Source organism: Plectropomus leopardus, chromosome 7, assembly GCF_026936395.1.
Source record: "Plectropomus leopardus strain MGB_pleo_1.0 chromosome 7, ASM2693639v1, whole genome shotgun sequence".
NCBI lineage: Eukaryota > Metazoa > Chordata > Actinopteri > Perciformes > Serranidae > Plectropomus > Plectropomus leopardus.
Window position 1 is genome coordinate 20299260 of NC_142182.1, and position 25889 is coordinate 20325148.

At 40.9% G+C, this 25889-nt stretch overlaps 2 protein-coding genes across 4 annotated transcripts in view; both read left to right on the forward strand.

Moving 5' to 3' along the window:
- The window catches only part of LOC121949963 (plasma membrane calcium-transporting ATPase 1-like), a 35573-nt gene extending 24239 nt beyond the window's left edge, over positions 1-11334 (forward strand). The window contains exons 15-21 of the mRNA XM_042495836.2: positions 777-883; positions 3492-3683; positions 4852-5065; positions 5273-5484; positions 5584-5691; positions 6697-6885; positions 8038-11334. Of these exons, the coding sequence (XP_042351770.1) occupies positions 777-883; positions 3492-3683; positions 4852-5065; positions 5273-5484; positions 5584-5691; positions 6697-6885; positions 8038-8415 (1400 nt within the window). The 3' untranslated portion in view covers positions 8416-11334. The remainder of the gene's footprint in view (positions 1-776; positions 884-3491; positions 3684-4851; positions 5066-5272; positions 5485-5583; positions 5692-6696; positions 6886-8037) is intronic.
- A 2223-nt stretch (positions 11335-13557) lies between these two features.
- Positions 13558-25390, forward strand: gtse1 (G-2 and S-phase expressed 1). Of its 3 annotated transcripts, none has more exons than XM_042495710.2 (12): positions 13558-13705; positions 13927-13982; positions 14080-14137; positions 14779-15472; positions 16593-16754; positions 17776-17911; positions 19678-20076; positions 20702-20762; positions 22730-22996; positions 23189-23420; positions 24379-24495; positions 25027-25390. In XM_042495710.2, exons 2-12 carry the CDS (start codon positions 13961-13963, stop codon positions 25114-25116), a joined length of 2238 nt encoding a protein of 745 aa, XP_042351644.2. In that variant the 5' UTR covers positions 13558-13705; positions 13927-13960; the 3' UTR covers positions 25117-25390. The 3 variants fall into 3 exon arrangements, with proteins under 3 accessions (XP_042351644.2, XP_087936298.1, XP_042351645.2); XM_088080172.1 differs by having other exon boundaries at positions 20702-20741; XM_042495711.2 differs by having other exon boundaries at positions 13559-13705; positions 25030-25390.
- Positions 25391-25889: the final 499 nt, after the last annotated feature.

Below are 25889 nucleotides of genomic sequence, written 5' to 3' on the forward strand. Positions count from 1 at the left end.
CTATAAAAACTGAGTGTTTCAGTTCTTGATTATTATGGAATCACTGAGAATGTCCATATTTAATTGGGACAGTTTTGGCTGTCATTGCTTTTATTGAATTTGCCTGTAATGATGGCTACTCAACAATTTTAGTGCCATGAAATTATTATCATCATAATTAACAGGCATTAAGGGTATATAAAAGATCTGAACTACCTCTAAGCAGGTGGCTTATCTGCCCTTGAGGCTACAGCCTGTTACTTGAGCATCTTCAGAGAATGAAACAACATATTAAAAAGAGAGTGAAAAATATCTTAGCAGCTGTCTTGAACAGCCAAGACATTTGTAGACACTCAATGACAGTCCAACACTAATGTGTCATGGCCTTAATAGAATAGAAGCAACTTCACCGTTTTCTTCATAATACACCTCTGAGGAAACATACCTCCTTGTACTGAAAATGGGAGTGTGGCAGTATGCTGACTGCAGACAGCAAGGTCAAGCCTGTCAGTTTAAAATGATTTTGATTTTCCAACATAGGCACAGTGGGAAGAACAAAATCAGCCGGTGCCCGTGAATCACACATATTAGTAAATATGGCCAAATGTGACCATATATACAAATTCAAAGACAGCCCTGATGTGAAATTCAAAGACAGCCATAAAAACAAAGTGGTAAACACAGCAGAGAAAAACTGAATTTGAGCTGATTTTAAAGGCGGTCAGAGTTAGGCCTCATCTTAGGTCATTGTGGTCCATAATATGTCTCAGCTGAGTGTCCGTCTGTCACCATCTCAGGTATCATCGACAGCACTGTGCTGGAGCAGAGGCAGGTGGTGGCAGTAACTGGAGACGGAACAAACGACGGCCCGGCCCTCAAGAAAGCGGACGTTGGCTTTGCTATGGTAATGACTGTAGCTGAAGTCATCACACTGCTTTATAAAAATGTAGTTATTTATAAAACAGCAAATATAGTAATCTATTCATAAATTGTAAAAATCTCGATTAATCAATAAACTTGTTTTTGTGAGTTTATCTGAAAAGACAATAGGTGATGAAATATTCAGATATCAGATTCATAATCATTTTCTACATTTTCAAATTTTAAGAAAAGGAACAAAACTAATGTTCACATGTTGAACGTCCTGTTGTCCTCTGCTGTGGGCCCCCACCACCCCTCAGACTGTCACGTTATTCAGACGTTTTTTCATTTTTCTGTCAGGTTCTTATCCAGAGCAGTCAGGTTAAAGGACAAATGATTAATTATTCTATCACTTCAGATTTTATGATTTTTTTCTGATTATTATTATTGTTATTGTTATTAAGATTAATATGATTATTATTATTAGTCATCAGTCATGTATCGATTCCTTTCAGATAGTTTTAATTGATAAATAAAGTGATATTTTACCTTACTGACTGTATATAAAGTTATAAAACGCATCTCCACTCCATCCCACTATACAAAAAAAAGCCAAAATGTCCCAGATATGGATGCTGCCATCTCGCATTGGTGATGTTATTTAGAGCCAGTCTGCGCAGTGGTGATCTCAGCAGTCACGAGTTCCTGTTCATACACCAGTTCAACCATTAGCAAGTGCACCGAAATTAAATCATGTCAACAAACCACCTTTTTATAGCATCAAATAACTGATTAAAACTTACCAGAAAAATTTACACTTGGACATTCAGCAGACTTAAAACTACCTAAAATGACAGAAAGCATCTTTAGGAAAAATGTATTTGACATACACTTTAAATTTTTGTTAGACCCATGTCCTGTCTGCGAACATGTTTTGGCTTCACTTTTGGGGAGCAGTCATTTCATCCATCTTCATATACAGTCTTTGGTGGTGTGTCAGGACACGTGGAGATCCACTGACAAACATCTGATCCTGAGAGATGTTTCCCAGCAATCAGAGATGTGTGAGTGTAGTAGGTTGGAAATGCTCTATGTTTAGTTGTTGTTGATGTTATTTTGGTTTTTGTTTTTTTTAATTTAAACAACCAGACCCTTACCCCCTTATTATGTTTCGTCAAACACTGTCAGTATATTAAGGTGTAATACACACACACCAATAGAGGGTGCTCTGGTACAGCTTTGGCCCTATTAGGAAAGCCAGCTCTGCTCGTGTTCAGCTCAGTAGTAAAGAATCTCTGGCATGAGAGAGATGTAAACTATGGTCTGCTCGCTATCAATCCACAGCAGCTCAAATATTTTGGCTGTAGAGTGCCTCCCCGCCTATGTGGCTCTACTGCCAGTGTAAATTACTCCCAGGTCCGGTGCCAGTAATAATTGGGAACTCGTCACTGCTGGGTGAAGGCAGACGTCCAAAGCTTCAGGAAAAGCTACAAACTATTGTGTCTTCCAGAGAGCAGAGGCCACCTGTGTGACTTCATAATGGTCACTGTCACCCATCAGCAGACGCTGGTCTTCAAGATCTTTCCAGCTTAAGTGTACGTCTATTGGTGCAGACGTGGTCAATCAGGACCTTTGTTATCAAGGACTCATCAACCAGCTTCTGGGGATTTTGATGCAGATGGAAGTGTGTCCTGATGAAGTGGATGTCGTCATCCTAGAGATAAAGTCAGACATTCAACTGATGCTTTCAGCACTGCGCGAGAGTGACAAGCACAGAGAGGAACTGTTTGGATCAGAGGGGATTGAAATGGCAATTCGCTTCCTGAAAAAAGGCTCCAATATTTTCTACAGCGGTCTGGGACACAACAAGCTCACCTCCTCCACAGTAGACTGTGTGTGGTCATGTACTGGGTTGCTACACAACAGAAGATAACTTTTTGGCTAAAAGTGGGGCATCATCTCTGTTGGACTTTCGAACACTGCTGCTAACACTGCAACATCCTCGCCACTCTGCTGGAGTTATGTGACAACCCAAACATGCTGTCATACATTCTCACCTGGAGGGACGGCAGTGGTCAGACAGCCCCCAGATTCCAGCTGCAGCTGTGGAGGAATGGGGAGGAGGAGGAGCTGAAAGTCAGCCGAAACAGCCACAGAGGGATCGCAGACCCTCAGAGACCGATCCTCAGTCATCACCAGCAGGATGACACCCAGCTGTCATTTCCTGTCAACAAACCGAGTGCAGAAGCACAGAGGGAGAACTACACTGAATCATTCAAACCCAAACCAAAGCATGAGGGTACTGCGGTTCATCTTACAGAGCATTTCATCAGGCAGGTGATGTTTGTAGTGAGAACAGGTGCTATGGGCCCCATAGGAGTGAAACTGATGTTGGCCAGAGCTCCCATCAAGGCTGCAGGTAGGGACAAAGTGGGAACCACAGCACAGGGCCCAGAATACTTAAGCACTTTATCTTTAAAAGACAGGTATTCAATACAAGCCTCTCATCTATTATCACATCATTAGTTTATTTTATAGACTTAAATGCACACAAAAAACAGAGCATTTCCATCCTGTAGCATGGTGTAGTGTCGTGGCGAGGTGCAGTGTGAGGTTTATGTGAGCTAATCTCCATGCTTTGTGTTCTGCAGGGCATTGCGGGAACAGATGTGGCAAAGGAGGCTTCCGATATCATCCTCACAGATGACAATTTCAGCAGTATTGTGAAGGCTGTGATGTGGGGCAGAAATGTGTATGACAGCATCTCCAAGTTCCTGCAATTCCAACTGACAGTTAACGTTGTTGCCGTCATTGTGGCGTTCACCGGAGCCTGTATAACCCAGGTCAGAGCTACATATATAGAGCAGAGAGAAGCATAAGTCCTAAGACCCTTAAACTCATTAGCATTTCAGCACCTCCAGTTCATTTGTTTCAAAGTCAGTCATTTTTTAAATGTATTTTTGGTTAGAAGCCTTTAATAAGGTCTGTAGTTAACACGAGAGACTTTCTTTTTTTTATATATATATATGACATAAAACACATCTCTAATACCCCACTGTGAACTCTGAAGCTTTTATGTGTCTTATAAAAGACACTTGCTAACAAGTGGCTAAATGAGACTACAGAGCGTCACACCAAACACGTCTCTACAGCCTTGTTGCGGTGGCGATGTGGCAGTGTAGTTCGTTTCAGCCTAGCAATAGCTTTATACTTTGGCTTCAACAATCCTAAAAATGGTGTTCATTTGTAAGATAATCTTGTTGAACAGAACGTGTAAGTATCATAAACGTTTGTTCGCCAGAGAGCTTATTTTCTGCTATGATCCAAAAGCCACTGGAAAAATCCCATAGGCTTTTGACGAGGGATGCAGGGAAGTAACACCCTTTCAAATCACGTCTTTCTTCAGTGAGACAGCTGGGAGAGTTAAAAAAGGTTTGAATTCCTTTGAGGCCTACAGAGAAGTTAGTGCAGCTTTTCTGCCAGGGGTTTAATAAAGGGTAGTGGGAACTGCAGAAAAAGAAAGTGTAAAGGTTGAAGTGAGTAAGACGTTAGCAGTTAGCTAGCTAGTTGATGTCTTTTGTTCAGGATCATAAGCATGAAGTTCTGAATGAGGCATTTCTTAACAACCGTACAGGATAGTGTGAACACAGTATAAAACTGTTTCAATGTGCATACCATCCACAGAACTAAACATAAAAATCTTTTGAGCTTGTGTTAACCATAGACCTAATTTTGGCATTTAACCAAGAACGTGTTAATAAAATAAATCCACTGACATTAACTTTATTCTGGGTTTAGGACTCGTTCCTGCACCACTCATTTTAGTTTCAAAATGTTTGACTGAAGTAAATGTTATGAATAACAATTAGTGGTATTCCAGATGATGGCACCTGTGGTTTCTCTGCTAACAGACACTGACAGGAGATCTCTGTGTGTGTGTGTGTGTGTGTGTGTGTGTGTGTGTGTGTGTGTGTGTGTGTGTGTGTGTGTGTGTGTGTGTGTTTTTTGCAGGACTCACCATTAAAAGCTGTCCAAATGTTGTGGGTCAACCTAATAATGGACACCTTCGCTTCACTAGCTCTCGCCACTGAGCCACCAACTGAGGCACTGCTGCTCAGGAACCCGTACGGTCGCCAAAAGCCTCTTATTTCTCGCACCATGATGAAGAACATCCTGGGACATGCCGTATACCAGCTCGCCGTGATCTTTACCCTGCTCTTCTTTGGTCAGTGAATGCAACTCAGCTTCATGGTTTGAAACACTTAGAAGGAAAATTCTCACTTAAAGGACACTCCCTTAAGTAATGTAACAAAAACCCATAATGAGATATTTTAATTTCATTGCACTAACTTATTTATTTCTTATTAATGTGTTAATGAAACTTATTGTAAAGAAATGAAGATCTTGTGTTAATTTCTACACCTGCTCACAGGGGAAAAGCTGTTTGACATCGACAGCGGCAGGAACGCCCCCCTCCACGCCCCGCCCTCTGAGCACTATACCATCGTGTTCAACACGTTTGTCCTGATGCAGATCTTTAATGAGATCAATGCGCGCAAGATTCACGGAGAGAGGAATGTGTTTGAGGGCGTATTCAAAAACCCCATCTTCTGCTCCATCGTCCTGGGAACCTTCATCATACAGGTAATCTGTGAGGGGTGAGGCAGTCGTCACGCCTGGTCAGCTCCACAATGTAAAGTGACAAAGGACTCCATGCATGATGTTGTCTCTTTCCTCCTGTAGATTGTCATTGTGCAGTTGGGTGGAAAACCGTTCAGCTGCATGACTCTGACTATTGAGCAGTGGCTGTGGTGTATCTTCCTGGGTCTCGGCAGCCTCCTGTGGGGACAGGTGAGACACTTTTTGCCATTATTTTGATAGGAGACAGGAAATGGTGGGAGCAGAGTTGGGTTGATTTCCATTTTTTTGCCAGTCCAGTCTGGTCCAGTGTACAACCTCAAACTGGAGCGGTTTAATTTAATGAAAACTGGCTGAATGGGCATTTGTCAAATCCTTTATGTTTGTAAACGGATTAACAGAGCCACCAGTGGTGGACAGGCTATGTGCAATTTAAGCTACTGCCCCAGGCCAATGTTTGCAACATGGGACATGGGACAACAAGGGCATCAAATTTCAATAGAGGTGGGAGGAGCAGTGCACACTTGGTCTCATTCATGAAGCGTGAGCAGAATGAATTTTTGTGTAAACTATTCGAAAATTACAGTGTTTGTCCCGGCATTCATCAATATGTTCGTAGCTTTGACCTTTCTGTAAGTACTAATAGTACTTACAGTACTTGTAGTGTTTTTTTTAAATTAAGAATGCACATAAATATTGATTGTCATTATTAGAAATTAAACATTGTGAAATTTTGCAACAAATAGAACAATAAAAAGCATCGGACTGAGAATGCAAGGTTTTTGTACGTAACTTTTTTTCTTTTCCATATGACAGATTAAAAAAAATGTATCCGAAAAAAACTGACTCAGTGTGAAAAGTCCTTTAGTCTCTCAAGGAAACTAAAATTGCACCAATATGGCAATAAGGCATTTTGGATTTGAAATCAACAAAAGAGGTGTCTAAACTGCACCATTTTGGGCTGAACTTTTGTTAACACTCTATGGCTATTTATTCCTGTTGCTCTCTTTAAAAGCGCCACAGTGGAGTTTAAATGATGTTAATAATGTATCGCCAAGCAATCAAGAAATAATGATGATCATCATTAGACGATAAAAAACGTTTCCAAACCCTGAGGTGGTGTCAGTAACATTTTCAGGCAGCAGTGGAGTTGAGGATCAGGACGTGCTGGTGTTGTGACTGACTGGGGTGTCGTTTTTGTGTCCGTCTGCCCCTCAGCTCGTGTCCAGTGTCCCCACTAAATGGCTGAAGTTCCTGAAGACGGCGGGTCATGGCACGAAGCAGGAGGAGATCCCTGAGGAGGAGCTGGAGGAGATGAAGGACCTGGACGAGATCGACCACGCTGAGATGGAGCTAAAGAGGGGCCAGGTGCTTTGGTGCCGTGGCCTCAACCGCATCTCGACACAGGTACGATTTCACCTCCACCTGGGTCCTTTACTCATCACAAAGTCCAGCGTGACAATTAGACTTGGGTGGTATGTAACGTTCATACCTAGCCGAAATTTCACGGGGGTATACAGTAGATTAAAGAATGAGTGTGCAGCGCTTACATGAAAATGGATTCTATGGGCATCAGTGAGACTCCTCTTTACAGACATGCCCACTTTATGCCAATTTTTTCTGTCATTTATTTCCAATTAGAGAAGATCTGATAATAATTGCTTTACCTTGTCAATATGGACCTCATAACTATTTTACAATGCAAAATAATGGAACTGAAAACACGTGTTTAAAAATGCAATTGATGGCAATTTAATGTTGAAATTCTGTGATAAATCACAATTTTAAAAATGAATCGTTCGACAGCCCTAATTTTTGATAACTAAAATGCAGACAGAAATCTTTGTTCATTCATAATTAAATAATAAATAAATTTGTCTGTAGGCTACAGCATATCAAAGTACGTAAATCACAATTATAACAGACAAAAAAAAGAAGCCATTTCACTGCATGGTCTGCTTACTTAAATAGTTTTAGTAGAAGCACAAACATTAAGGAGAAATTACCAGATCAACAAATTTTGCAAGGCTACAAAATTGGGCTGACAAAATGTTACAATGCTGAAACGCTCCGGGTGTGGTTTAAGGATGTATGGTGCACAGAACAGAACCGGGTCGCTGTTGGATCACGGAGAGCTGTAGCCAGCGTTACTGTCCCTTCAATCCTCCTTTTACAGTGAAGATGGAAGAAAAAATAACTGAATTATTGCTCTCGTATCCTGACTTTAGTGGATCATTACATATTGATTATGACATTTATCGGCAGATACTCTGGTTCAAAATAAGAGCAACATTTTGGGATGGGTACTGGTTACTGAGTCACAGGGAAGGCCAAAATGTGACCTGTGGACAGAAAAATCCCTCTCACACACAGGACCAAATGCATGATCCCTTCCATACTAACACCGGGGGAAGATGGAAAAAAAACATTAGAAACTAGCACATTGAAGCCTTTAGTGTTTGGTTTATGGTTATTTCCAAACACAATTGCTGCATAAACTCTCCAAACTCCAAATTCTCTCATTAAACCCTGAGCTGACTGGTGTCCCTCATCTTGTAGATTCGTGTCGTGAACGCCTTCAGAGACAGCGTGTCTCCCTACGAAGGTCTGGAGACACCCGAGTCTCGCAGCTCCATCCACAGCTTCATGAGCCACCCTGAGTTTCGCATTGAGGATTCGGTGCCTCAAATCCCCCTGATCGATGAGGTCGACTGCGAGGACGATGCTCCAATCAAACGAAACTCCCTTGTCCTTCCACCGCCCCTGACCGGGCTGTCCAACCTAACGCCTCTCCCGTCACACCAGGAGAACAACGCCGTGGATCGCGCCGTCCCTCTGCCTGGTGTGGTCCCACCACCTGGTGTGGTCCTGCCCGACTCAGCGGGGCTGCCGGTGTGGCCAGGGAGCCCCCTGCACAGCCTGGAGACCTCTCTTTGAAGCTCCAAGCCCAGACCTGACCACTTCCTGTATTGCAAAAACAATAAATAAAAGGGAAACATAAACAGGAAAATAAATAAATATGGTTAAATTTACAAATAAATAAATAAAGAAGCAAATTAAAGCAGATATATCAATTTATGTCACATTTTATCAATCAATTAATGCATACATTTCTTTTTTTAATAATTTCTCAATTTGGTCATTTATTTTCTTGTTTATTTATTTATTTATTTTTATTTGGGGAACTTTCGTCCCCAATCATGCAAATGGAGTCTCATGGAAACAATCCAATCCACCAACTTGTGTTTTTGGTGGAATGTGACTTTAACTGGTTCAGCTGACTGTGACTCAACAGCTGTCTGGTCCAGTTCTTCTGAAAGTGATCACTTTCTCTCTGACGGGAGACAGGGACAGTGAACACACCTGTACTGCAGTGGTGGTATTTAACTAAGTACATTTACTCAAGTACTGTACTCAAGTACACATTTGAGGCACTTGTACTTCACTTAACCCTTAGAAACCTGGAATGACATCCGTTTTCTTGTGCTGTGTTTAGACACCTTTCACATGCATTTAAACCTTTGAAACCTGAGCAGTTGGACTGATTTGATTTGGATTGATTTCCTTTGTAAACATGGCCAAAAGGGTACTGAGCAACATGGTAAGAAATGTCCCAAAAATTACAGTACATTAGGAAAATTTGACTAGAAAATGACATGAAAATTAGTTTAAAAGAGAGAGACAGGCAGAAATTATTAGAAGTTAATAATTTAAGAAAAATAGGGGAAAACTTTAATTTTTTTCTTGTCTTTTTTTTTTCCAAAAAGTTTAAGGATTTTTTTTTGTTACTCATTGTTTTGAAAGAAATCAAGGCAATTTAAGTTTCAAAGGGTTAAATATTTAAATCTCATGCCACTTTCTACTTTTACTCCACTACACTCCAGAGGTAAACATTGTACTTCACTACAGTTTGATAGTTTAAGTTCTTCATAGGTTAACATTTTTGAACTGTAAACATAATTTAAGAAAATGTACAAGCGCAGCTGAAACAATTATTTGATTGATCAATTGACATACAATAAATAAAAAAAATATATATAATAAATTGGCAACTATTTTGAAAATCATTCATTTCTATGGAAAAACATTTCATGATTCCATCTTCTCAAATATGAGGATTTTGATCGAAAAATTGATTTGATTTTTTTCCCCCGCATTGAGTTCCATTACTTTTAACATTTTTAAAAGATTTCCTGATTGCGCTTATGTACTTTTATTTAAGTAACATTTTCAGTGCAGGACTTTTACTTGTAACAGTGTATTTTTACAGTGTGGTATTAGTACTTTTACTGAAGTAAAGGATCTGAATACTTCTTCCACCACTGTGCCTGAGCTGCATGTTCTTATGAATGCTGAATGAGTCCAGGAGGGTTTGCCGGACAGGTAACAACAGCAGCCCGCTCACGCTTTTGAGAACTTTCAGAATGTGGGTTTCTGCTTCAGAGTCCAAAATAGATTTATTGCCAAGTAGGTTTTCACTTACAAGCAAGTTTGCTTTGGTTTTTTTGGTGCATACATTAAACATACAATAAACGTATAAAGAGGCATAAAAGTAAGGCAAAGTACTGCAACACTCAAGAACAAACATTTATAATAGAAAAATGTCAATAAAGATATGGCAAAGATACTTTTTAAATGATGTAACAAATGCGTACAATATAGCTGTGTTAGAAGAAGCTGTGCAGTTTGTGCAGGAGGTGAAAATAACAAAAAGCAGTGATTGTGCAAAAGTTCACAATAGAGCAAATATTTGCAATATGCAAAGTCATAGTCCAAGATGTGCGTTAGTGTATGTACGCATAAAGACAGTGTCTGATGGTTTGTCCTGGGCCTTGTTGATGAAGCTTACTGTTGTCGGGAGCTCTTTTTGTGGTGTGACCTTTGGTCCCACAGCCTCCTGCCAAAGAGGAGTTAACCAAGAGTTTATGTCCTGGGCGGGAGCGATCCCACATGTTTTCTGTCCACTTCAAGGTCCTGGAGGTGTAAAGGTCCTGGAAGGGAGGTGCACCCAGTGCAGCCAGTCACCTTCTCAGCAGCAGAGCATATGATACTCTGCACTCTGCCCTTGTCGTTGGCAGTGGCAGCAGCGTACCAGGTGGTGATGGAGGAGGTGAGGATGGACCCGGATGGCAGTGAAGAAGTTCATCATTATTGTGTTTAGCAGGTTGAACTTCTTCAGATGCCACAGGAAGTACGTCCTCTGCTGTTCTTTGTAAATAAGACAGTGATGTTCAGATCCCACTTGAGGTCCTGTGATGAAGGAGCACAAAAACTTTTTCGCTTAGAAGTAAAGAGAGGTAGGCTATAAAGTGGTATGAAATCAGAAATCAATGAGGGTATACACAGTACTTGAGTAAATGTACTCCAACCATTTATTCAATATTTTGAGCTTTTTTCCAATTTTATCAAATCTTTTTAAGAGTTGATGTATTTTTTTAATTAAGTATCAATAACTTCTTTTAGATTTAGATTTTATTTCGAAAATGCAAAATAAATTAAAAATTAAAAATATAGGTAAGAAAACAAAACCAAAATACAAAGTATTTCATGTCCGACGCATGAATAACCCTTTTCCTGCCCCAGTGTTCACCAGTCAAATCAAGTCAATGGTTACTTGTTCGTAACTATTTGAACTGTCTTGTCATCATTTGTATCTAACACGTGTCACACTCTCAGTAGTTCACATGTCGCAGCTGGCTCAAGATGTGGATATGTTTTTATTAGATTGTTGTTAGATTTCTGTTTTGTCTAATTAGTTGAGCTTCCCCCTTCGGGGTTGAAGTACTGCTGGGTCGGAATCAGTGGTGTAGAGCAGTTGTTTCTATCGATTAATAAACTGATAACCCTTTGAAGTTATATGGATATTTCATATTATATTCAATGCATTACAAACATGAGTCGGTCTCAGCCAGACCGTATTTCCTACTTTGTACAAAAAAAACAACAAAAGCCCAAATTATGTTAGTTCTATTAAATTTATTTGGGAACTTGGGAAAAAATAATTTATTTTTTGTTTGTTTGGTTTTGTTTTTGTTTGTTTAAAACTACAGTACCACATTAAATATTTTATAAGGAGCTGTTTTGGTTTTATATGCTACTAAGAAGACACCTCAGAAGATGGGTCACGCAGGTATAGCTCCACCAATGTTCAAAGTCAAAGAACGATCATACGTTATGATGTTAGTTTAAATAAATAAATGATGTAAAATTACAATCAAAAAGTCATAGACATTTCTCTAACGAAAACATACTGAATCGTGTATAGTATTCAACAGAATCACAAATTTTGAGAACAGTCTGAGCAGTCTAGAGCAACTGATAAACTGTACAATAAGCCTATCCCCAAACACTTAATGCAAAACGACAGGAAGTTTTGCATTAATTGATTGATTTGGATGAATTTTAAGCAGGTTATTTAGGCTATATTGCATCATCACAACATGTCCTGGCATTTTAGGAGCTTTTTGTAAGATTCTCTGTCTGTTTTATGTCTTGTTTTATTTCTAAACAACAAGCTTCTTTAAAGAATTCAGTGTTTTCTTCTCACTGAAGCTTGATAATTGCTCTGTCAGCTTGTTGGTTGTATAAAGGGCCGATCAGACCGAAAGGTGTCGCTAGAACCAGAAAAAACGTTATTTCCCTTTGGTTCAGAGCGCCTGTTGGGCACTCCCGTCTTGTTGCAGCACAACACATTTTTCTGGTGGTTTTTTGGGCATGCATCAAGTTAAATTTTCAGTTTAAGGCATGGAGTCGCACCTATTGTCAGTGTCACTTTTGGCCTGGCGTACACAGTATGCCAATGCAGCTCCACTCCACAGGTGCTCCCAGCTGTTTTTTCAGATGCAAGGTGCTTTTGGAGCGGTTGCACCTGGCGCGATGCGTCTCAGTGTGATCAGCCCCTAACAGCGTACTTAATATAGCTTGCGTTCAGATCTTCAACGTGTTCTTATCCTGAGAAAGTTTATGTCTTGAATAATAACCTAAACAAAAATTTATTCAGTTTTCTTCACAGAAATGGATCAAAGGCTGAGATATAGGCCTATATATCTTTTCAAAAATGTTTTCTTATACCCCCTAAATCCCAAAGGTCTCGCTACCCTCAGTGAAGCTTTGGTGACCCCTGGTGCTAGTCGGGACCCCTACGTTGGGAACCACTGGTGTTAGAGCACTGTTTGTCATATTGGCATCTATGTGCTCTGTGTCAGTATTACAGGGGAGTTGTAAAAGATTTTTTGAATAAATATTTGTATAAATTCAGTTTTTGTGTTTTTGTCATCACATAGGCCTATAATACATATTCATTCATATTTCCCATTAAAATGACCACCATCTACACCTGCTGCTTCTTTACAGCGCCCTCAGTCCTCTCCAGAGACACACCAGGAAATTTCAACATCAGCATTTCCAAAAGGGTAAAGTTCGGTGTGAGTGAAAGATCATGTGACAAGACAAAGGCCCCAAGCCGCTTCTGAATGTGTTCTGTGACACAAAATGTCCTTTTTTGCTCACAGTGTGCTTTCTATTCTACATTTAATCTGTTTTATTTTCAGACAGTTTACAAATTGTTCTTTTGTTTCATTTAAAGAACAATAGCAATTAATAATTAACAATTAATAAAAAAACAGCACAGGAAATGTTACTATTTTTTACACATGTAAAATATATTAAATGCTGAACTACAACACATTATAAGTAAATTCATTAATTTACAAACTTTTAAACCTAAATAATGCATATTATACATTTCTTTAATTATTTATTCCAGTTTATCCCTTCATGATTCATTTTCTAAAATATGTCACCCCCAAACTTGAAAAAGTTGTTGCTGTTGTGTTTTGCAAACAAAATCGAGTTTTAAATGGCTTTTAAGGCTAAAAACCCATGAGACATCACTGCAAAGGAATTACTGATTGATAGATTGATTTATTTCATTTATTTTGTATCTGCTCTATGTCAACGTGGACATTGGTTTTAACAAATTCAAAAAGAATCCAACTTTAAAACCGTATTTCGAACACCGGAAATGATCGAGTTTGAAACCATGGACTACAATCCCCACAACCCAGTTGACGCCTCCGTCATGGACTCCAACCAATGGCTGAGTGCGTTTGGGTCACGCGATCACCAGTGCAGCAGATTTGAATTGTTTGTATGCTTATGTGTTTTCGTGTCGCAGTTTGAATGCGAAGAAGAAAAGAAGATCTGTGAGTTTTCAGAAAACCTTGAGGTTTGTATTTTTTAAATTTAATTAAAGTTTAACGCACGTAAGCCAAACCTAATGTTGAAATTCTCCGTTTAAAGCTAATATCAGTTAACCTTTGATAGAGCTAATGATAGTGAGCTAACGGGCATGCATGCTAACGTTAAAGTTAGCATGACGACTCAATCTCGTGTTTGAATTCACTTTCCTGGCTGTTTGTCGGACTTTAGTTTATTGTGTCGCTTCAGGTCTGATCCGGATCAACCTGTTTCCAACAGAAGGATGGACTGTCGAGCTGACAGCGGTAAGTTAGAACTGTGAGTCAGCATTTATGCCCAGTTTACACCATGTTCATGTGTTTTATTAACTGTTTCGTGAACCGTGTTTGTGTCTCTGGACAGATCTGTTCCTTCTGACTGACGAGAAGTTTGACTTCGATGTGTCTCTGTCACCTGCCAGGTAGGAAACTGCTGACAGTTTCGGATGGAGCCAGAATCATCAATACTCAGTAGTATTAGTAGGAAGTATTATCCCCCTCTCTTCTCCCCCCACCTTTCAGTTTTAGCTTGGTATGTTCCTTAAATCTCTGAAATGACTTTCCAGCTGCCAAAGTTAAAGCTTCAGCTTTATATCAATATACCACAAAGCACTGATACTCAACCTACGGCCTGCGGCCAAATCAGTACATAATTTGAAATTATGGACTACAATTAAAACTAAAGCCATTCACACTGGGAGTTGTTTTGTACTTATACATAACACATATGTTATACATAAGATGCTGGAGTGCACCTTTTGTCCACCTACCATTGGCTGGTAGATTGCAAAAGAGAAGTAAAAAAGCAAAACTAAATGCATTAACAAGACATAGTCAGTTAAATACATCTATGTGGAGGTCTTATCTTTTTGTTTGTTTTGCAAATATGTTATTAAAAAAAATGAAATGTCAACTTCAAATCTTATAGTTGTAAAAAATTGAGCTCAGTTTTGGAGCTGTCTTGAGTTTGCACGTCTGAGTTTTAGCTCTTTGTTTTGAATCTTTGCTGTTCTGAGCTTTTCGTGTTTCTCTCAGCTGTGATGTCTCTCTCTCTCCTCTGCAGCTCCAAAGGTGATGAAGATGAAGATGAGGTGTTTGTGGGCCCAGTCAGCCATAAAGAGAGGTGCATCTCTGTTAACGTGGTGTCTCGGCTTGAAGGCGGCGGTAGGGGCATGCGGGTGAGCTGGAGTCCACTGAGCGGCGATCAGCTGGAGGCTGTGTGTCAGGAAGCCCACAAACTAGCTGACCAGCTGCAGTGTGGTGAACTGAGCCAGCTACACAGCGAGGACGTCAAGACCAACAGTACGACCACCGACACCGCAGCTGACAGGGATGAGTTCGTCCAGGATGCCGAGGCCAAGCTGGGTGTGCTCGATCAGACCGCCAGTGCACTCAGCCCAATCAAACGGCAGACCTTCTGTGTGCAGGACAGTCCCATGAAGCAGCTTCCACCTGCTGTCCAGCGCCAAATGCAGAGAGGAAGTAGCTCTAACTCAGTCCAGTCCACTCGCCCCGGCAACTCAGCTCTATCCACTTGGCGTGCCAGCACAGCTTCGTCCACCCGCCCCACTGCCACCTCTAGACTCAGCACCTCCAGCCCTGCGGCTGGGATCAAACCTCAGCCCAGGACAGGGCTGCGAGGGAAAGCCACGCTGGGGGTTGGTGTCGTGCTGCCAAGCAAACCGGCTGCCCCAACAACGTCCTGTTCAGCCAGTAAGAGCAGAGTGGAGAAAACCAGACTGCAACCACCGAGCAAAGTAGGAGAGGAGTTTGTTTTTTTACTTTTCAGTTCACTGTTGAAACATTCAGTCTATCTTGATGGTGCCATCAGCCTGTAATTAAGCAATATCACACTCAAGGTCGTGCTGTGATTATCTTCAGCAGGTCAACCTTAGAGTCCCTGTCGGTCAAGCTCCAACACAACTGCTGCCCTTGTTATTTTCATTCCCCAAAACTCCCACACATACACAAGCCCCGAAAAGAGTGGAAGTTCCCCCCATAACGCTTCCTGCCCTAGGGCAACTCAAGAGGGACATACAATATTGAACCGTCTGTTACACTACAATCTGTGGTAACGTTAGTTAAATACCACCCATTAATGTAGGCATAATTTAAGGTTAAGAGCAGCTGTAAAGCGGAGTGACACATGCATAGTCCCGGTGCTGTTGTACTGTATATCAGCACTCATTGAGGGCCTCCTGACCAATCAAATTGCTTGGTCAGGACTAACTGGCAGATCTCTAGTTGGACTTCTCCACCGCAGGAAGTCACCAACCTGTGACCTGGTTCTTCTTTGAACCAGAGCTTTCAGAACATTTTGAGGCTTTGGTACGAGGTACTTTTTGTGTTTCCACTGTGTTTTACCTTAAATCAGAAAATAATGTAGCTGAAGTACAGAACAGCTGTGACGATGTAGTGTTTGGTCTCAAACCAACCAAAGTTTTTGGGCAAACATTTTCTTTTAAATGTCTGTATGCCCCTTTGCATAATTTGGTGTTTTCTCTCTAAATTGGAGGTTTTTGTGCATCAGTGACTTCTTATTTTCCTCAGTAGCAGTTTGATTCGCAGGGTGGATAATTGAACAATCGGTCCGTTCACAGCTGATCTGATCAGTGGAAAAGCAAAGACAAAGACTACATGTTACAGGTCATAAAGTTCCTGTGAAAAAGTGTAATTATGTTTTCGCTGTTAGGTGTTTGTGTGTCTTTGTTTCTCTCTGGAAGCTACAATTGTCTGCTGAGAGTCGCTAGTGTTATCTCAAAGCAATACTTTAACAATTTTAGGAAATAGTTTGTTGTGGACAGTTTGCACAAAGATAGGAGAATCCAGAAATTTGTGTTTATCATCTGTCTGCTTTTTTTTTCCCTCTTGTTTTAGGCAGTGGGGAGTTGGAGGCGTAGTCCGTGCTCTCGCTCCTCCAGCAGGGCGGGGTCATGTGAGGATCTGCTCTCTGATTCAGCGAGCGTGGCGTCTGACATCAGCGACTCCTCCCTTAACTCCAGTCTGCTGGGAAAACGTGCGCTGGCTCCGCCCACCAAGGTAACACACCTCTTCAAAATCAGGCCCCCAGTAAGCGCACTTTGCTTTGAAGCCAATTTTTATTGTGGCTGAAGAGCGGTACTGCGATTTCTGGAGTCTGTCACATGATGCCATTAGGCCCAAAAAGTCTTTTTCCTGTAGACTTGCATCAATAAAGAAACGTCTATAAATCAGTGGATACATTTCTTTTAGTGTCATAACTTGAGGAAATGGCTAGTTTCTCTATCAAGATTGAATCATTTCCGTCCAATAACATTTTTAAAGTCTGAAAGAGCCACAAGATTAAATTATTCAATCCCTTTTAACGCTAGCGGAGCCAGAAGTTAGCTGCTCCAGTGGTGGAAGTGGGACACTTGGCTGTGCACAACTGATGTAAAATTGGTTTGATTTCTTTCAAAAACACAGGAAAAAAATATGAAAAGAAACTTGACAAGAGATGTCCTGCAAACTGCAAATAATAAGTAAAAGGTGACAAGAAAATGACTTAAAAATTAACTAGAAGATATTAGATATTCTCAAAATGGGAGAAAATTACCAGACTATATTTATAATTATGATATTAATTTTAATATTTATTTTTTTAATATTAATTCATTTATAATTAGTTAATGAAGTCACAGAAAGGTAAAAAAATAGCATTTTTTTTTTTTAGCAATTTTCTTGTATTTTATTATTATTGTTATTATTCTTATAACTTTTTGTTGTCTTTGTTTTGATGTGATGCACTCGGTGCATGTAATTTCTTCTTGCTAGTTTTTGGCCATTTCTAGTCAAGTTGCTTGTCGCCCTCTTCCTACGTTTTTAAAAGAAATCAAGGCACTTTGCTATTGACAAGGGTCAATACTACTGCGTTCAGAATGGATGTTGTTGTCGTGGAAATCTGGTCAAACAGTTCCCCCTGTTGGACAGAGTGAGTCACTGCAGCCAAACTCATTAAATTAAACTGATGATATTAATTGTGTGTATTATTTAAAACATCATGGTAAAGTGTGGAAATAACTGATAATCTTTTCTCTGTCAGAGTGCTGTGAGGAACCTGTCAGGTGTGAAAGCCCCGCCTCCCCAGAGGAGGAAGGTGACAGAGAGGAAGAACACGTCCTCATCCTCGTCATCAGTGTCCAGCTTCAACTCCAGCATGTCTCTGTCCCCAGCTAAAGGTACGCTAAAAACCTGTTCTCACTGAGCAGTCTGGTTGCGGATGATACCAACAGTACCATTCCTCTCTGTTTCGTTTTTTTGTCACTCCTCTGTTGGGGTACCTTGGGTTGCATTACCATCAAAAGCTATCAGTGTAGTACTTTTAGAGCCAAAAGTAACACCTACGAAAATGCACCTAGACCTTGGAATCTGTTTCGTGTTTCCATCGCAGACAGTACTCTTACATGTGGGCGGGGTTGTTGTCACTCACTGCTTCAGCAACATTCGCTGTATTTCCGACACAGAGTGGAATCTGCACCCCGTTAATCGTCCACAGAAAGGGGCTGCACTGTGACATTTTCAGAACAAAAAGTTTTCACTAGAATAAAGCGGAGTAATTTTTTAAGTTACGATGCTGATGTTTAATCCAGCACAGATCTTGCTGTGAGCGGTTTCATTTTCTTTCTACTGAACTACATCACCCAACTGCATCATTGCAAAGGAAGAAGAAGGAAGCGTGCGTCTACTCATGGACAAAAAGGCTCGTGACAGCGTGAGATGTTAACATTAATGCTGCTCTTGGCTGAGCTGTAACGTTAGCTAGCTCAGAAGTGCCAGGTGAGTTCGTAGTAGATGCATGCTTCCTTATGCACAGTGATACGGTTGGCAAATGTAGTTCATTTGAAAGAAGAGTTTCTACATGAAACTGATAACAAAAAGATCTGTAGTTGCTGTTGATCTTAGACATTGGACTCTGGGCCGATTAAGGCATTTTTCACCGATCAGGATTGGGATTATTTATTTTAAAAAGCAAACCAAATCCTTTTTTTTGTGTGTCTGTGTCAGGTGTCAAAGTGCACCCTACGTCAACTCTCATCCACTCAGCTGTCTCTGTTTCTCCCGCTGTTAAGCTCCCCTGTGTGTGTCAGAGCAGCGGCTGAGCTTCAACCACTGCAAAACATCACACACCGCTAACGAAAACGCAGTATATTTACAGAAAATATGAGCGCTCGCTTCATTTCATATCGGTGTGAGGCAAGTGTTTTGCCCTTCAACTATAGCGCACAGTGTTTCTCCATCCTGCTTGGAGGAGAGGAGAGCAGCACAGAGCTTAAACAACCTCACCACTGCAAGTATGCAAGCTCCGCGAGCAGAATGCCAATAATAAAAAACTCAAGGGAATACAGTTCATTTGTGTAAGTATCCGATCGGGATTCTCTATCGGCAGACACTCAATATGAAATGATTCGGATTGGGGGCAAAAGAAGGTGATCAGGACAATCCCGCCTGTTGAGTTTTTTTCAAATGCATTTTTTGGAGTTTTGAGCACCACAAGTCAAGTGTTATGTAGTTCCATTATATTGGAGAGAAGGCAGACATCTCTATGGCTGATATCTCCACAACACAACTCGACAACAATCTAGCCTGATAAACGGCGCCTCGGGTAAGAGGTCAAATATGTAGTTATGATTTTGGGGGTGAACTATTTAAATACCTTTTTCTATACAGTACTTTTACTTGTAACAGAGTATTTTTATGCTGTGGTTTGGTTTTGCTACTTTTACTTGGGCAAAAGATCAACCGCTGCAGAGCTAACTGACCTGTTACCAGCTTACTGACCAGCTACCTCTATGCTAACATCACTAGCTAACTGCTAAATTATAACTTTTAAAAACAACCAGCTGGCTTGCTAATTATGAACCAGCAAGCTAAGTACCCTCCCTCCTGCTCTCATCAAGCAATCAGAACATGCAGCAGTACCGGTGTTTTTTTTTTTTCCTCTCAGGTAAGCTTAACTCCTCGCTGAACCGGAGTTTAAGTGCTTCCACTGGCCCCGCCCCCAGCAGTATCAGCAGACCGGCTAATCACAGCAGACTGCGCCGCTCCACTGTCTACGCCACCGCAGAGCCAGCGTCAACCACCGCTGGCCGCCGCTCGCTTTCCACACAGGCCAGGAAGCTGTCAGAGGTGGAGCGTGTCAAAGCCAACAGGTCCACGCCACTAAAAAAAGCCGAGGCCACGCCCCTCAAGCTGACCCCCACCAAGACAGTTTTGGAGAGGGCCGCTTCAAACCCCACCTCGGCCTCAGCCCGGACACAGAGCGGATTCAAGACCAAATCCAAACCAGAGGCGCTGGTCCTACCAACACCCAGCGGAGGAGTCAGAGGAGTCCGCCAAGGAGATGGTAAGACGCGTCTGTTTATTCAATCATCAGTTTGACATCAGTTTTGGCCGCCACAAATAAATGAATGTGTGGAGAAACCCTGACGTATCAAACGTCAAACGTATGACGTACTGTGTTTTTGGTACCTCAGAAGGAGCCACTTCTAGCAAAAATGCATGTCTTTTCCTGTCTATCTTTGGCTGTAGCAGTACACCGGTTTCAGGGTATACTGTAGTATAAAAACTGACGTCCATCATGTCGTATACATTTACTCATCTATGGTATTTGAAAAAAAAGATGTTAGCTATTTTCAGAAGGGAGACTATTTACACACTTTGATTTTGAAAAATGTTTTCAAGTTTCAATTACAGTAATGAAACAGTTGTTTAGCCAAAAAAGACCCTTCTGTTTCATTATTTAGGGTCATTGTACCTGATAATAATAATAATTCTGTCATACTCGGATATTGTGAAACCGTGATATTTTCGGAAACAGTTATCTTACTGTGAAATTCTCATACCGTTGCAACCCTAGTACTATCTAATAAGGGCAAAAAGGCCAAAAAAATCTCTTAAAAATCCTTAAGTTTAAACTAAATCAAGTCTCTTCCTCTTGTCTTGTCTCTTTCTCTGTCTTTGTATTCCAGCTCCAGACGTCTCAAAGATGCTGAAGCCCAAGAGGCTGATGTCAGTGAGCAGTGTGGAGAGGTACATCACATCACATCACATCACATCACATCACATCACATCACATCACATCACATCACATCACATCACATCACATCACATCACATCACATCACATCACATCACATCACATCACATCACATCACATCACATCACATCACATCACATCACATCACATCACATCACATCACATCACATCACATCACATCACATCACATCACATCACATCACATCACATCACATCACATCACATCACATCACATCACATCACATCACATCACATCACATCACATCACACTTTACTGCACCAATGTCACTGTCAACTTGTATTCAGCTGAATATTTACATCAGTTATGTGTATGAAACCTCAGATTTATTGACACAGCTGAATTTGTTCTCGATTTCAAGCTCTGTAGTGTGGAAATGTCATTTTTACTCTTTGGAAACTTTTGTGAATGCAAAATGCCCACAAACAGAGAAAAACAAGTAGTCATATGTAACAATCGGGGGCGTTGAGTGTGCAAATGATCAAATCACCTGGTAAAGTCAAAATTCATTCACAAAAGCTTCTTAGCCCTTAAGAGAGCCCCTAAGGTGAAAAACTTTTGAGTAGAGAGGAGGACTTTTAAGAGGCTTAAGAGATTCTTAAACTTGGGAGAAAATAGTGAAAACAAAAAGAGGTCAAAGAAATATTCTTTAAAGTCTGAATGACAGCGAGATAATGAAACACTACAGAGTAGATGGTGCAGGGAGAATGTTTGTGGTCAGTCTTATTAGAGATGCACTCACATCTCTGACCCAACGTAATAACAAAATAATGCCAGAAATTAAGTCGGCACAACACTAAGATAAATGACAACTGGAAAAATGTTACAGTACAGCAGTGTGATCACACAAAAAAACACTTTCAGACAGTATGTTTACATTCACAGTTAAGTCGAGCTGTGGCTATAGCTTGATTAGGCCATGTAATTGGACCCATTTGACCCATTCGGGTCAAAGCCCAGAATGGGGACTACGGAGCATGCGCAGAACGCCTAGGGCCACTTTAAGTCCAGTTGAGGCAGTACACCGGTTTCAGGGTATACTGTAGTATAAAAACTGACGTCCATCATGTCGTATACATTTACTCATCTATGGTATTTGAAAAAAAAGATGTTAGCTATTTTCAGAAGGGAGACTATTTACACACTTTGATTTTTAAAAATGTAATTTTTGAGTGTGATTTCAGTTGGACTAACATGTTTACATGTATTTTAAAAGTCCAGTTTTAGTCAGAATAACACAATAAATTAACTTCTTCTAACATAATGTAAACGTATCAACAGTCTTATATTGTGATGCAGTTCATTTCATTTGCACTGGGTGTCCACACCTTGCGGGTTCGCAAAAGGGCGTGTTTGTGACAACCAATCACACCTGTTTGCATAATATCTAGTAACGGGGTCACACCTCCTCACTAAGATAAAAGTTTCTGTCTATCCTTGCTCAGAGTTGCTCTGAGACCTTTCCTAAATCCCTCCTAAGCCAGGACTCCTTGCTGGAAATCTTTAGTCTGAGATAGGAGCTCTCTGAGAGTATTCTCAGTGTTTGTAAGTACGGTCATTGGTTTGTTGCAAAGTAGATCTTGACATTTTTCTTTAAAATTGGCCTTGGTGTTTTGGTTGATAACAATAAATAGTCAGATACAATAAAATGGAAATAGAAATTAAAACAAATACTGCAAAAGCAAAAAAACATGAATCTACGATTGAAAAAAATATGTTTCGAATTGACAGACCTGTGCAGTTTTTTGCAAAATATCAATCAGGGATTTTGCAAACTTCACAGTATAAAGTATAAGAAATATTAGACAATAAAATACCTACTTTTAACACCTGTACCATTGGTCCTCTAACTGTGTGCTTCCTTTGAAGTTTGGTTTGCTGGGTTTATATCCTACCTATCGTTCTGAAAGCTGTGATCAATAAACGCCTTCCTCTTCTGTAGTCTTCCTCAGAAGCTCTCTGCTGGTCCTCTGACGCCCTCTGCTGGCAACTGTGGGCTGCTGCAGGGGAAGGCACGGCGTCCCTCCGCCCTTCCTACCCCAGTCAAGCGCAGGACATCTGCCATCCCCCTCGCCACGCCTACAAACCAGATAAGGCCCACCAGACCGCCAACAACCCCTGAGCCTGAGCCTGAGCTTGAACCTGAGCCTGAGCCTGAGCCTGAGCCTGAGCCTGAGCTTGCCTCAGCCAAGACAGAGAGAAGCTGCAGGTGAAAGGATTTTAACTGCTATCAACCAATAAACTGTTGATCTGATCTGTAAGGGGGCAGTCCTGCTGCACCACATTGCCTGCCTATTTCCATGACAGCCCATGCAGAGGTCTCACTTTGTTTTTTTTTTTTGTGTGTGTGTGTGTGTGTGTGTGTGTGTGTGTGTGTGTGTGTGTGTGTGTGTGTTTGTAGCCCCGCCCACACAGATACACAGGAGGTGGAGTCCGTTCATGCCCCTGACATCCAGCCCTTCTGTCTGGAGGAGGAGGAAGAGGAGGAGCATGCTGCCCTGCCCTCCAGCCCCCCAAAACCTGACCAATCAGAGAGCCCGGATTCTGCGGCACAGAGTCAGGGTGAAACAGAGCCCAGTACGAACCTGATCGAACTGGAAACAACAGAGGAAAGCAATAGCAAGACACAGGAGGTCAGAGGTCACACACCAGGCATCTGCCGTGTGTGTGTGTGTGTGTGTGTGTGTGTGTGTGTGTGTGTGTGTGTGTGTGTGTGTGTGTGTGTGTGTGTGTGTGTGTGTGTGTGTGTGTGTGTGTGTGTGTGTGTGTGTGTGTGTGTGCGGGCGTGCGTGCGTGCGTGCGTGCGTGCGTGCGTGTGTACAGTACTGTGCAAAAATCTTAGGCCACCATAGATTTTTTAGTTTTAGAAAAGTTGTAATGAGGACATAATATATACATTTATTGCTTAGTCTCTTTTATGAAGATACAAAGAATACAGAGAACAATGTTTTAAAACAGCAAAAAAGTCAAAACAAAATGGCTTCTTCTGACTGAAGTCAATATTTAATGTGAAACATGGAATCATACAACATTAACAAAAGGTAGCTCAAATAATCAATAATGAGTTTTGGACATGTTTTGCATCCTACCTGGTGTAAATATACCAGAAGATTGCTATTGTAAATCTCATACTGCCTGCCTAAGAAAGTTCAAGACATGCTAAGTGGAAAGGGAGGTCACAGTAAATAAAAAACAAGATGGCAAATTCGAGGGTTCAAAACTTAAAGTCCGCAAACCAATGGGAAGCAACGTTCCTCATTTTTGTGGTCCATGGTAAAAATGAGGTGGAAAACCTCTAACCAGAATCATGAATCTAACAGGTTTTTGGTTTTGACGCAGGTATTTGTCTTGATGCTGTTTGGTCATTAATTTTTGTGAGAAATGTTGGTCTCATCAGGGGTTTGTGGACTCGTCGTTAGGGTTGGTCACTTCCTCTTGCTGTTTATGTCTGTTATTTGGTCTACTTTCTTTCCTTGTGCTGCTGCAACAATTGAATTTCCCTGCAGGTCATGAGTAAGTCTTATCTTATGTTACCTTAGGACCTCAGAGATTGTCATCACTGTGACGCTTTCTCTGTTCTCGCCTCCTCAGGTTCTCCTGTTGGATCTTCCCGCTCCGTCTCTGCAGCCTCAAGAGAAACTGCTCATCGACTTGACCAACACTCCCGACCTGATCCGGACCAGCAGCAAGACCTGCACCACAACTCAGGTAACTGACACACCATCTGGTTAAATCCACCGTCACACTGAAATATCACAGCATTCTTCTATGAAGGTAGATAACATGTCCAAAAATAGTGCACCTTTAGTCTGGCGCTTTATAGATTTTAAAGGGTCTTTACATTTTAAACCACAGTGTTTTTCTAACTTGTGACAGAATCCCTTGACTTCAGACTTTTAAATCATTTTAATTTACCTATTAACAATGATTTAGTAAGTTTATTTTTAGGAGATAAATAATAGATTAATAGAACTATTATGACAAAGTATTTTAAATTGATTATCTGTGCAATTTCAGAGGTTTTTAAGGGGTTAACCTCCCTAAACAACCTGTGTAATTATGTAGAAGGAGTAAATGTAATTCTAAGAATTATTTTATTAATTTCTTAATTTTATTTTAAGAAGTTAATTAGACTTTTTGGTGGGAAAAATGTACCGGACAAAAGTTATTTTTATGTCTAAAAACATCTTTGAATAAAAACCTGTTTGCTGGTGTCCTCAACCTGTCATTTTGTTTCAGCAGCTGATCGACCTGAGCTCTCCGCTCATCAAGTGGAGTCCAGAAGACAAGAGAGAGAACAACGCTCCACTCATCAACCTGTCCTTCTGATCCAGATCCTCCTCAAGACCTGGATCTGAGGGTCTCTGCAGTAAACTGGTCTCAGCAGGTTTCTGTCTTCAGAGAATCTAATAATTATAATCCAGTTAACGACAGAGTTTTAATCAGTGAAAAGTCTTTACTGAGGCAGAGTGTTTATGTTTTAAATGATGAAAATATTCAAAGGTTGCTGAAGGTTTTCTGCACCTGATTGTACTTTTATTTGTGTCCGTCTTGCTGCTCTTATTGATGTCTGAATAAATGTTGATTATGTCAATACTGTAAACGCTCCTGGTCCTGTGTGTGTTCATGTGCTGTCGACTGCTGTCCAACAGTGTGGACAACTGACATAAGTATGCCGGTGTTGAACGTAGATTGCAAAACCTACATAGTTAGTCTGCAGCTGTTTCTGGAAGCTGAATGTGAAGTGTTGAAGTTGAAGCTCTGCAGCAGTGAGCAGTTTTTTTAAAAAAATAAAATAAAATTGAGCAGCAGACTGAAATCATATCAAGATGCTGTTGGTAAATCAGGGCCCAGGGGCCGGTATGTATAAAGTCAGTAAAACTTTGGTCTTAATGCATCATAAGTTACAGCAACATACTACTGCCAGCAAGAAATGCAAATACTTGTTTTTGTGATGAGGGGTTTTCTTTAAAATGAAAGTAAAAGTAAGACAGTTTCTCTGAAAGACCGAGCTGCTAAAAGCACTTATTTATCTGCTGCACTGAGCTTGGATTATGCCGAGTCATCCTCACACTGAAAAGAAATGCTTTCCCTTTTCTCTC